The sequence below is a fragment of the Mesoplodon mirus genome (assembly GCF_964341445.2).
Source record: "Mesoplodon mirus genome assembly, contig: SUPER_3_unloc_2, whole genome shotgun sequence".
Taxonomy (NCBI): domain Eukaryota; kingdom Metazoa; phylum Chordata; class Mammalia; order Artiodactyla; family Ziphiidae; genus Mesoplodon; species Mesoplodon mirus.
The window spans coordinates 914667-927693 of record NW_028295808.1 but is presented as its reverse complement, the minus strand read 5'-3'; the positions used below and the strand labels follow the sequence as shown (position 1 = coordinate 927693).

Sequence of the window (13027 nt, the reverse complement as noted above, 5' to 3'; positions counted from 1 at the left end):
ATGGAGCCAGTGACCGTTGAAGCCCATCAATAGGACCTAGAGCTGGGAGCTGCAAAGGGGACCAGGGCTCTGGGAAATACCCCTGGAGAGCCCATTTCAGCTTCCTTACTGCAATTTAAATAAAAAAAACATACAGTCTGAGAACGCAGGCAGTGTTTTGTCTGAATTTCTAGGTCCCGAAGCCCAGCCGTAGCCTCACAGTGGATTCTGTGATGTCAGCTGTGCCACAGTCTGAGACCCAGTGTCCAGGCAAGGGCAGCCCCACCTCACACGCATGCTCAGCGCCAACAGCACTGCTCCATCTGGCTTCCACTCCTTTCTGGCTTTGCCCCCCAGGGCCATGGCTCAAAGTCAGACTATGGTCTGGGAAGCTCTCCTTCACTATCCCGCTATTCATTTTTTTTTTTTTTTTTTGCGGTACGCGGGCCACTCACTGTTGTGGCCTCTCCCGTCACGGAGCACAGGGTCCGGACGCGCAGGCCCAGCGGCCATGGCTAACGGGCCCAGCCGCTCCGCGGCCTGTGGGATCTTCCAGGACCGGGGCACGAACTCATATTCCCTGCATCCTCAGGTGGACTCTCAACCACTGCGCCACCAGGGAATCCCCCCCCCTATTCTTTTTATAAACGCTTATTCCCCCTGAAGGTCTGTAAACAGAGCCAGAACAGGACTCATGTCCCCTCGGGCTATTCAGTGGACAGAAATAAGGGCGGCAGTATTAGCTAGCAATCAGAACAGCAAGCACTCTCATCTAGACTTAGCCGTTCCCTGCCCAGGTATATACCCTGGAGAAACACACATGGTCTAAGAAACAACTCTGAGAATGTTTAGAGCAAAAATAACTTAACAGCACAACACGGGCAACAGCCCAAATTTCCACCAGCAGAATTCATACAGCAGGATAGGATGAGATTGGAATATTCAATAGTGAAAAATAAATCAGCTACACACATTAGCATAGATCAACTTCTCATGGTTTTTAAAAACATCAAAAGAATGGGATACAGTTCCACTCATGGAACCATTCTGAAACAAGCTCAAACAACGGATTGCATAGGGTCCATGTTTAAAAAGACGGTAGCTAAACCTGAGGGAAAAGTAAACACAAAATGGAGGACAGTTTTCTCTAGGGTGGAAAGGCTAGGTCAAGGAGGTTGACACAAGGCTGTTAGTGCTGCTGGGAATTGTTCTGTCTCTGAAGCAAGATGGTAGGTACACAGGTGTTGTAGTTTTCACATTTTACTAACTCTGAAATCAGGATGGTCCTACAATCACCGTGGCAGTTGTGATGAAGTTATTGGCCAATGCCTTTCTCTTTTAATCACTTGTATTTATGCACAAAAATGATGTCAGAAAGGCTTGGCATCTTTAAAGGACATTTATTTAAGGTAAAGTACAAGAACACTTGTTTGGTTATTAGGAAAAGAAGGAACGATATGCCTATTTTACAGATGAGAACACTGAGGCTCAGAGAAGGTAACCTGCTGCAGTCGCACAATGGGATCTTTGCAGAACAGTGATCCACCAGCCCACTTCTCTATGCAAAGCCCTGTCTGTAGTATGCGAAGGAAGCAAGCAAACAAGCCTGAGCTAGGACCAGCACAAGAACCCGCGGCACCACCATTCTTACCATCATGTTCCAAAACTACAGAGATGAGCATCAATTTTACTAGATTGAGGGGAGGGAGGGGTGGGGGCCGGGAGCCGGTTTTCGAACTTCAGTGAGCTCACAGCTCTTAGCTGGCCTTATCTCGAGAGCATCCAGTCCACCCTTGAGCTGTGTCTGGCTCCCAGGCTTCTACCTCTAGCCTCTGCCATGACCCGGGCTGCGGCCAGAAACAGGCTCCCACCTGGAATTCCAGCGTTCACTCCTGGAACGTCCAGCATCCAGTCCTCCTCCAGCCACTAATTCAACTTTTGAATGCCCTGCTCACAAGGGTTTCTCCACACCAAATCTGCAGGAACTTTTTTCTTCTGGGGCTCCAAAACCAAATCCTTAAACCTCACATGAGGGAGAGTATTTGTTCGGTCAGAGCATCCTTGTTGATTGGACCTCCAGTTTGTGACTTCCACAGACCTCATCACGGGAGGCTGGGGAGAGGTCTCTTCTGTTGGTGGACGGAATGGTGGGCACTTGGTGGGGAGCACTGATGAGAAAGGGAGCCAGCCCAAGACCTACACATATGCACTGTTTCCCCTGGCCAAACAAGGTTCCTGACCCCAGAATTAACCCAGAGTTTCCCAGAAGACTAGGAGCTGCAGGGAGCCGCAATTAATGCTTTACTCTCCACCAGCTTTTCCTTGGACCCAAGGAGGAGAAATTACAAAAAGATCACATCACACTCCTTTGATCTGATGATTTCCACACAGGCAAGTGCAGGGAAACACTAGTCTGAAGGAAGAAAATGCATTAAAAACACGTGCACAGGGACTTCCCTGGTGGCGCAGTGGTTAAGAATCCGCCTGCCGACGCAGGGGACCCGGGTTCGAGCCCTGGTCCAGGAAGATCCCGCATGCCACGGAGCAACTAAGCCCGTGCGCCACAACTACTGAGCCTGTGCTCTAGAGCCCGCGAGCCACAACTACCGAAGCCCGCACGCCTAGAGCCCGTGCTCCCCAACAAGAGAAGCCAAAAATAAATAATAAAATAAATTTACGGGAAAAACAACACGTGCATAGCCCTTAGCTGTTTATAAAGTTCTTGAATGTGTGTGCCCCCTTCTGATTCTCACGTCTTTCCACATTGCGGATAAGCAAGCGGAAGTTCAGAGCATTTGAAGGACTTGCTCAAGGTGGCAGGTGATGGTGCAGAGAGGGAGCTACCTCGGTGCAACAACTTTCAGACAGTGTGCCACCCCGGTCCCGCACAGAGGTACACAGATGGTGGAGGAGACAGGACAGCACGAGTCATGATCACAACTGTGAGTGACAAATGCAATGAGAGACGTGTGTTTGGGGACTGGATCTATTCAGAGGAGGGGGTCTGGGGCATGGGAAGGAGTTCTGGGTTAGGGAAGGCTTCACAGGGGAACTGGCACTCACCATCGTCCACGTTTACTGAGATTTTATGAAAGGACAGATTAAGGACCGCCACTGCCAACTCTGCCCTATTCGATACAATTAAACCATGAGCTTAAATGGTTCAAATTGATCCCATCGTCTTACATTGCTATAGATTTCATCCAGTAGCTGAATTTGGGGGAGGAAAAGAAAAAGGACCCACACAAAACTTTCCCACTTGAAGACATTTTTATTTTGGTAACGCACCTGAGTCCCTGGCAGGATGGGCCTGTCCTCCGCGGGGGCAATGGGGTGTTTGGGAGAGGATGGGGGCCCTGCCCTGAGGGGGCAGCTGGGGGATGAGGCAAAGGGCTCTGTGACAGTGATAGGTCACAAAGGGCTTTGTGAAAGGGCCTCAGAGGATAAATAGGCTGTGCCAGGGGGTTAGGCTGACAAAGTGGTTACTTCTCTCACTAGGACGGAAGTTCACCACAGCCTCTTGGGGAGATAAAAACCCAGAAGCAGAAGTGAGGTGAGGCGGAGGGGGAGCCTACTGTACCTCTCGACACACTTGAAGAGATTCAGCCTGGGCTCCAGGCGCCCTACAGCATCCCAACTGTGATCATCTGTGCCCCTACCCACACCCCTGCCTCTGGGAGACCCGGAGGCAAATGTGTGGGCCTGTGGGGCGGGCTTGGAAGACCTGCAACGGGGCCGCCTGTGTGACGCAGGAGCATCGCAGCTCGCTCTTCTGCCAGTGAGGCCGAGGGAGGGAATAGCCAGGGAGCCGCCTTAACCGCGCTGCCTGTCGTGATCAAAGACAGCCATGAGTGGGGACTCTGCTCCCGTATCACACGGCCCGGAGCAGCACCTGGGTGGACCTGTTCAACACCACCACGGGGAAGCTGCAGCAGCAACTACACAAGGGCGAATACGACCATTTCAAGTATGCGCCGATATTCGAGAGCGACTTCATCCAGGTCACGAAGAGGGGAGAAGCGATTGACGTGCACAACTGGGGCGGCCTGGTGACCATGGGCATCACATCCACCAGCCCCGTCCTCCCGCTCCCAGACATCATGCTGCTGGCCCAACGGGCCACCGGCTGTGAAAAGCACGCCGAGCGCAGCCAGGCCACCAAGGGCAAGAGCCACAAGGCTGCAAAGACCTTAGAGCTCACCAGGCTCCTTCCCTTGGAGTTCGTGAGGATCTCCACTCACAATCGTGAGAAAGAGCAGCTGCGCGTGAAGCTTGCCACTGGCCGCTGCTTCTACCTGCAGCTGTGTCCCCCTCTGGACGCGCAGGAAGACCTCTTCGCCGAGTGGGAACAGCTGATTTACCTCCTGCGACCACCAGTGGACAGTGAAAGCAACACCTATGCCATTCCCGTCTGGGACATGCCCTGCCTGCCTGTGTTCGAGGAGGAGCAGGACGGGAGGAGACCGGCCGTGGAGGATTTCCAAGGAAAGGGGCATCAGGACCAGGTGAACGTCAGCAGCCTGCACACGTGCCCTGAGGTGGCCGGGGCCACGCCTGCAGCTTTTGCTGGGGGGCACGGAATCCAACTGGACTCCCACAAGCCCGATACCATGCCCGATGTGGCCACTGCGAAAGCAAAACCTACTACAGAGCTCGACAAAGCGTCAGCATCGCAGTCAACGACAAAGGTGGAGACAGCAGGGGTGGCAGGAGGCACCGCAGCGGGTGCTTTGAGCACGGCAGTGATCAAGTCTCCTGCCACTGAAGAGCGGAGCACGGCCGTAGCAGCCACAGCCAGCGACGGGCCCGGAGGAAGCAAAACCAACAGAGCCACTGGGGACACTGCCACAACATCCCTGAGGAGCGGGAAAACGGCCTTGGCAGGTGCTGAGAACAATTCAGAGTATGCTTCCAGCACGTCCACCAGCCTCTCCCCAGGGGCCGGCATGACTGTGGTCGGAGCAGAACCTACCAGCAAGACTGTCAAAGCAAGAGCCGACAAGGACGATGAGGGGACCCTCGTCTCAAGCTTGCCACAGGAAGGCAAAGTGAGCGAACAGGATGGCAGCTCACAGAGAGTGTCCCAGGCCCGCAAGGGAAGAAGGGAGAGGAGGGAGCACTGGGGAGAGGACAGAGCTCTGACGAGCCCCAAGCTCTGCAGTTCCGTGGAAAGCCACCACAAGGCAGCGGGGAGCAAGACAATCCCCAAAGCAGCTGGCCCGTGCTCAGGCGGCCGCAGAGCCACTAGAGAGGACCAAAAGGCCAAAGGCCACGGCAGCCCGGGGGGCAGCGAGCAGGGCACTGCTCCCAAAGGCATCAGCCGTGCTCCTATCACCAGTGAGTCCAAGACCTGGCACAAATCGGGCAGGAGCTTATCTCCAGCGCGTTCAGGTCCCACCACCAACATACTCAGCAGGATCAGCTCTTTCTTCAGGAATGTGAGAGCCAGACTTACAAAAAAGACAGTGGCCTCATCACGAAATAAACATGGGAGCATTCTGGCGGAGCCAGTGGAAGGGACCCGAGTGGAGGCCATGACAGAGACAGCAGAGAGTGGCCAGGGCCTGGAAATCACCGGTGTGACATCTGAGACCATGGAGCCAGTGACCGTTGAAGCCCATCAATAGGACATAGAGCTGGGAGCTGCAAAGGGGACCAGGGCTCTGGGAAATACCCCTGGAGAGCCCATTTCAGCTTCCTTACTGCAATTTAAATAAAAAAATCATACAGTCTGAGAACGCAGGCAGTGTTTTGTCTGAATTTCTAGGTCCCGAAGCCCAGCCGTAGCCTCACAGTGGATTCTGTGATGTCAGCTGTGCCACAGTCTGAGACCCAGTGTCCAGGCAAGGGCAGCCCCACCTCACACGCATGCTCAGCGCCAACAGCACTGCTCCATCTGGCTTCCACTCCTTTCTGGCTTTGCCCCCCAGGGCCATGGCTCAAAGTCAGACTATGGTCTGGGAAGCTCTCCTTCACTATCCCGCTATTCATTTTTTTTTTTTTTTTTTTGCAGTACGCGGGCCACTCACTGTTGTGGCCTCTCCCGTCATGGAGCACAGGGTCCGGACGCGCAGGCCCAGCGGCCATGGCTAACGGGCCCAGCCGCTCCGCGGCCTGTGGGATCTTCCAGGACCGGGGCACGAACTCATATTCCCTGCATCCTCAGGTGGACTCTCAACCACTGCGCCACCAGGGAATCCCCCCCCCATTCTTTTTATAAATGCTTATTCCCCCTGAAGGTCTGTAAACAGAGCCAGAACAGGACTCATGTCCCCTCGGGCTATTCAGTGGACAGAAATAAGGGCGGCAGTATTAGCTAGCAATCAGAACAGCAAGCACTCTCATCTAGACTTAGCCGTTCCCTGCCCAGGTATATACCCTGGAGAAACACACATGGTCTAAGAAACAACTCTGAGAATGTTTAGAGCAAAAATAACTTAACAGCACAACACGGGCAACAGCCCAAATTTCCACCAGCAGAATTCATACAGCAGGATAGGATGAGATTGGAATATTCAATAGTGAAAAATAAATCAGCTACACACATTAGCATAGATCAACTTCTCATGGTTTTTAAAAACATCAAAAGAATGGGATACAGTTCCACTCATGGAACCATTCTGAAACAAGCTCAAACAACGGATTGCATAGGGTCCATGTTTAAAAAGACGGTAGCTAAACCTGAGGGAAAAGTAAACACAAAATGGAGGACAGTTTTCTCTAGGGTGGAAAGGCTAGGTCAAGGAGGTTGACACAAGGCTGTTAGTGCTGCTGGGAATTGTTCTGTCTCTGAAGCAAGATGGTAGGTACACAGGTGTTGTAGTTTTCACATTTTACTAACTCTGAAATCAGGATGGTCCTACAATCACCGTGGCAGTTGTGATGAAGTTATTGGCCAATGCCTTTCTCTTTTAATCACTTGTATTTATGCACAAAAATGATGTCAGAAAGGCTTGGCATCTTTAAAGGACATTTATTTAAGGTAAAGTACAAGAACACTTGTTTGGTTATTAGGAAAAGAAGGAACGATATGCCTATTTTACAGATGAGAACACTGAGGCTCAGAGAAGGTAACCTGCTGCAGTCGCACAATGGGATCTTTGCAGAACAGTGATCCACCAGCCCACTTCTCTATGCAAAGCCCTGTCTGTAGTATGCGAAGGAAGCAAGCAAACAAGCCTGAGCTAGGACCAGCACAAGAACCCGCGGCACCACCATTCTTACCATCATGTTCCAAAACTACAGAGATGAGCATCAATTTTACTAGATTGAGGGGAGGGAGGGGTGGGGGCCGGGAGCCGGTTTTCGAACTTCAGTGAGCTCACAGCTCTTAGCTGGCCTTATCTCGAGAGCATCCAGTCCACCCTTGAGCTGTGTCTGGCTCCCAGGCTTCTACCTCTAGCCTCTGCCATGACCCGGGCTGCGGCCAGAAACAGGCTCCCACCTGGAATTCCAGCGTTCACTCCTGGAACGTCCAGCATCCAGTCCTCCTCCAGCCTCTAATTCAACTTTTGAATGCCCTGCTCACAAGGGTTTCTCCACACCAAATCTGCAGGAACTTTTTTCTTCTGGGGCTCCAAAACCAAATCCTTAAACCTCACATGAGGGAGAGTATTTGTTCGGTCAGAGCATCCTTGTTGATTGGACCTCCAGTTTGTGACTTCCACAGACCTCATCACGGGAGGCTGGGGAGAGGTCTCTTCTGTTGGTGGACGGAATGGTGGGCACTTGGTGGGGAGCACTGATGAGAAAGGGAGCCAGCCCAAGACCTACACATATGCACTGTTTCCCCTGGCCAAACAAGGTTCCTGACCCCAGAATTAACCCAGAGTTTCCCAGAAGACTAGGAGCTGCAGGGAGCCGCAATTAATGCTTTACTCTCCACCAGCTTTTCCTTGGACCCAAGGAGGAGAAATTACAAAAAGGTCACATCACACTCCTTTGATCTGATGATTTCCACACAGGCAAGTGCAGGGAAACACTAGTCTGAAGGAAGAAAATGCATTAAAAACACGTGCACAGGGACTTCCCTGGTGGCGCAGTGGTTAAGAATCCGCCTGCCGACGCAGGGGACCCGGGTTCGAGCCCTGGTCCAGGAAGATCCCGCATGCCACGGAGCAACTAAGCCCGTGCGCCACAACTACTGAGCCTGTGCTCTAGAGCCCGTGAGCCACAACTACCGAAGCCCGCACGCCTAGAGCCCATGCTCCCCAACAAGAGAAGCCAAAAATAAATAATAAAATAAATTTACGGGAAAAACAACACGTGCATAGCCCTTAGCTGTTTATAAAGTTCTTGAATGTGTGTGCCCCCTTCGGATTCTCACGTCTTTCCACATTGCGGATAAGCAAGCGGAAGTTCAGAGCATTTGAAGGACTTGCTCAAGGTGGCAGGTGATGGTGCAGAGAGGGAGCTACCTCGGTGCAACAACTTTCAGACAGTGTGCCACCCCGGTCCCGCACAGAGGTACACAGATGGTGGAGGAGACAGGACAGCACGAGTCATGATCACAACTGTGAGTGACAAATGCAATGAGAGACGTGTGTTTGGGGACTGGATCTATTCAGAGGAGGGGGTCTGGGGCATGGGAAGGAGTTCTGGGTTAGGGAAGGCTTCACAGGGGAACTGGCACTCACCATCGTCCACGTTTACTGAGATTTTATGAAAGGACAGACTAAGGACCGCCACTGCCAACTCTGCCCTATTCGATACAATTAAACCATGAGCTTAAATGGTTCAAATTGATCCCATCGTCTTACATTGCTATAGATTTCATCCAGTAGCTGAATTTGGGGGAGGAAAAGAAAAAGGACCCACACAAAACTTTCCCACTTGAAGACATTTTTATTTTGGTAACGCACCTGAGTCCCTGGCAGGATGGGCCTGTCCTCCGCGGGGGCAATGGGGTGTTTGGGAGAGGATGGGGGCCCTGCCCTGAGGGGGCAGCTGGGGGATGAGGCAAAGGGCTCTGTGACAGTGATAGGTCACAAAGGGCTTTGTGAAAGGGCCTCAGAGGATAAATAGGCTGTGCCAGGGGGTTAGGCTGACAAAGTGGTTACTTCTCTCACTAGGACGGAAGTTCACCACAGCCTCTTGGGGAGATAAAAACCCAGAAGCAGAAGTGAGGTGAGGCGGAGGGGGAGCCTACCGTACATCTCGACACACTTGAAGAGATTCAGCCTGGGTTCCAGGCGCCCTACAGCGTCCCAACTGTGATCATCTGTGCCCCTACCCACACCCCTGCCTCTGGGAGACCCGGAGGCAAATGTGGGGGCCTGTGGGGCGGGCTTGGAAGACCTGCAACGGGGCCGCCTGTGTGACGCAGGAGCATCGCAGCTCGCTCTTCTGCCAGTGAGGCCGAGGGAGGGAAGAGCCAGGGAGCCGCCTTAACCGCGCTGCCTGTCGTGATCAAAGACAGCCATGAGTGGGGACTCTCTGCTCCCGTATCACACGGCCCGGAGCAGCACCTGGGTGGACCTGTTCAACACCACGACGGGGAAGCTGCAGCAGCAACTACACAAGGGCGAATACGACCATTTCAAGTATGCGCCGATATTCGAGAGCGACTTCATCCAGGTCACGAAGAGGGTAGAAGCGATTGACGTGCACAACTGGGGCGGCCTGGTGACCATGGGCATCACATCCACCAGCCCCGTCCTCCCGCTCCCAGACATCATGCTGCTGGCCCAACGGGCCACCGGCTGTGAAAAGCACGCCGAGCGCAGCCAGGCCACCAAGGGCAAGAGCCACAAGGCTGCAAAGACCTTAGAGCTCACCAGGCTCCTTCCCTTGGAGTTCGTGAGGATCTCCACTCACAATCGTGAGAAAGAGCAGCTGCGCGTGAAGCTTGCCACTGGCCGCTGCTTCTACCTGCAGCTGTGTCCCCCTCTGGACGCGCAGGAAGACCTCTTCGCCGAGTGGGAACAGCTGATTTACCTCCTGCGACCACCAGTGGACAGTGAAAGCAACACCTATGCCATTCCCGTCTGGGACATGCCCTGCCTGCCTGTGTTCGAGGAGGAGCAGGACGGGAGGAGACCGGCCGTGGAGGATTTCCAAGGAAAGGGGCATCAGGACCAGGTGAACGTCAGCAGCCTGCACACGTGCCCTGAGGTGGCCGGGGCCACGCCTGCAGCTTTTGCTGGGGGGCACGGAATCCAACTGGACTCCCACAAGCCCGATACCATGCCCGATGTGGCCACTGCGAAAGCAAAACCTACTACAGAGCTCGACAAAGCGTCAGCATCGCAGTCAACGACAAAGGTGGAGACAGCAGGGGTGGCAGGAGGCACCGCAGCGGGTGCTTTGAGCACGGCAGTGATCAAGTCTCCTGCCACTGAAGAGCGGAGCACGGCCGTAGCAGCCACAGCCAGCGACGGGCCCGGAGGAAGCAAAACCAACAGAGCCACTGGGGACACTGCCACAACATCCCTGAGGAGCGGGAAAACGGCCTTGGCAGGTGCTGAGAACAATTCAGAGTATGCTTCCAGCACGTCCACCAGCCTCTCCCCAGGGGCCGGCATGACTGTGGTCGGAGCAGAACCTACCAGCAAGACTGTCAAAGCAAGAGCCGACAAGGACGATGAGGGGACCCTCGTCTCAAGCTTGCCACAGGAAGGCAAAGTGAGCGAACAGGATGGCAGCTCACAGAGAGTGTCCCAGGCCCGCAAGGGAAGAAGGGAGAGGAGGGAGCACTGGGGAGAGGACAGAGCTCTGACGAGCCCCAAGCTCTGCAGTTCCGTGGAAAGCCACCACAAGGCAGCGGGGAGCAAGACAATCCCCAAAGCAGCTGGCCCGTGCTCAGGCGGCCGCAGAGCCACTAGAGAGGACCAAAAGGCCAAAGGCCACGGCAGCCCGGGGGGCAGCGAGCAGGGCACTGCTCCCAAAGGCATCAGCCGTGCTCCTATCACCAGTGAGTCCAAGACCTCGCACAAATCGGGCAGGAGCTTATCTCCAGCGCGTTCAGGTCCCACCACCAACATACTCAGCAGGATCAGCTCTTTCTTCAGGAATGTGAGAGCCAGACTTACAAAAAAGACAGTGGCCTCATCACGAAATAAACATGGGAGCATCCTGGCGGAGCCAGTGGAAGGGACCCGAGTGGAGGCCATGACAGAGACAGCAGAGAGTGGCCAGGGCCTGGAAATCACCGGTGTGACATCTGAGACCATGGAGCCAGTGACCGTTGAAGCCCATCAATAGGACCTAGAGCTGGGAGCTGCAAAGGGGACCAGGGCTCTGGGAAATACCCCTGGAGAGCCCATTTCAGCTTCCTTACTGCAATTTAAATAAAAAAAACATACAGTCTGAGAACGCAGGCAGTGTTTTGTCTGAATTTCTAGGTCCCGAAGCCCAGCCGTAGCCTCACAGTGGATTCTGTGATGTCAGCTGTGCCACAGTCTGAGACCCAGTGTCCAGGCAAGGGCAGCCCCACCTCACACGCATGCTCAGCGCCAACAGCACTGCTCCATCTGGCTTCCACTCCTTTCTGGCTTTGCCCCCCAGGGCCATGGCTCAAAGTCAGACTATGGTCTGGGAAGCTCTCCTTCACTATCCCGCTATTCATTTTTTTTTTTTTTTTTGCAGTACGCGGGCCACTCACTGTTGTGGCCTCTCCCGTCATGGAGCACAGGGTCCGGACGCGCAGGCCCAGCGGCCATGGCTAACGGGCCCAGCCGCTCCGCGGCCTGTGGGATCTTCCAGGACCGGGGCACGAACTCATATTCCCTGCATCCTCAGGTGGACTCTCAACCACTGCGCCACCAGGGAATCCCCCCCCCATTCTTTTTATAAATGCTTATTCCCCCTGAAGGTCTGTAAACAGAGCCAGAACAGGACTCATGTCCCCTCGGGCTATTCAGTGGACAGAAATAAGGGCGGCAGTATTAGCTAGCAATCAGAACAGCAAGCACTCTCATCTAGACTTAGCCGTTCCCTGCCCAGGTATATACCCTGGAGAAACACACATGGTCTAAGAAACAACTCTGAGAATGTTTAGAGCAAAAATAACTTAACAGCACAACACGGGCAACAGCCCAAATTTCCACCAGCAGAATTCATACAGCAGGATAGGATGAGATTGGAATATTCAATAGTGAAAAATAAATCAGCTACACACATTAGCATAGATCAACTTCTCATGGTTTTTAAAAACATCAAAAGAATGGGATACAGTTCCACTCATGGAACCATTCTGAAACAAGCTCAAACAACGGATTGCATAGGGTCCATGTTTAAAAAGACGGTAGCTAAACCTGAGGGAAAAGTAAACACAAAATGGAGGACAGTTTTCTCTAGGGTGGAAAGGCTAGGTCAAGGAGGTTGACACAAGGCTGTTAGTGCTGCTGGGAATTGTTCTGTCTCTGAAGCAAGATGGTAGGTACACAGGTGTTGTAGTTTTCACATTTTACTAACTCTGAAATCAGGATGGTCCTACAATCACCGTGGCAGTTGTGATGAAGTTATTGGCCAATGCCTTTCTCTTTTAATCACTTGTATTTATGCACAAAAATGATGTCAGAAAGGCTTGGCATCTTTAAAGGACATTTATTTAAGGTAAAGTACAAGAACACTTGTTTGGTTATTAGGAAAAGAAGGAACGATATGCCTATTTTACAGATGAGAACACTGAGGCTCAGAGAAGGTAACCTGCTGCAGTCGCACAATGGGATCTTTGCAGAACAGTGATCCACCAGCCCACTTCTCTATGCAAAGCCCTGTCTGTAGTATGCGAAGGAAGCAAGCAAACAAGCCTGAGCTAGGACCAGCACAAGAACCCGCGGCACCACCATTCTTAACATCATGTTCCAAAACTACAGAGATGAGCAATTTTACTAGATTGAGGGGAGGGAGGGGTGGGGGCCGGGAGCCGGTTTTCAAACTTCAGTGAGCTCACAGCTCTTAGCTGGCCTTATCTCGAGAGCATCCAGTCCACCCTTGAGCTGTGTCTGGCTCCCAGGCTTCTAAATCTAGCCTCTGCCATGACCCGGGCTGCGGCCAGAAACAGGCTCCCACCTGGAATTCCAGCGTTCACTCCTGGAACGTCCAG

The 13027-nt window shown here is 53.1% G+C and overlaps 1 protein-coding gene across 1 annotated transcript; it reads left to right on the top strand.

The window, feature by feature from the left end:
- Positions 1-2909: 2909 nt before the first annotated feature.
- On the top strand, positions 2910-12963 carry LOC309801709 (Golgi-associated RAB2 interactor protein 4-like; the record flags this gene model as incomplete). Its single annotated transcript, XM_082646775.1, has 3 exons — positions 2910-2950; positions 3869-4667; positions 12952-12963. The coding sequence occupies 3 exons, from the start codon at positions 2910-2912 to the stop codon at positions 12961-12963; spliced, it is 852 nt and encodes a 283-aa protein (XP_082502901.1).
- Positions 12964-13027: the final 64 nt, after the last annotated feature.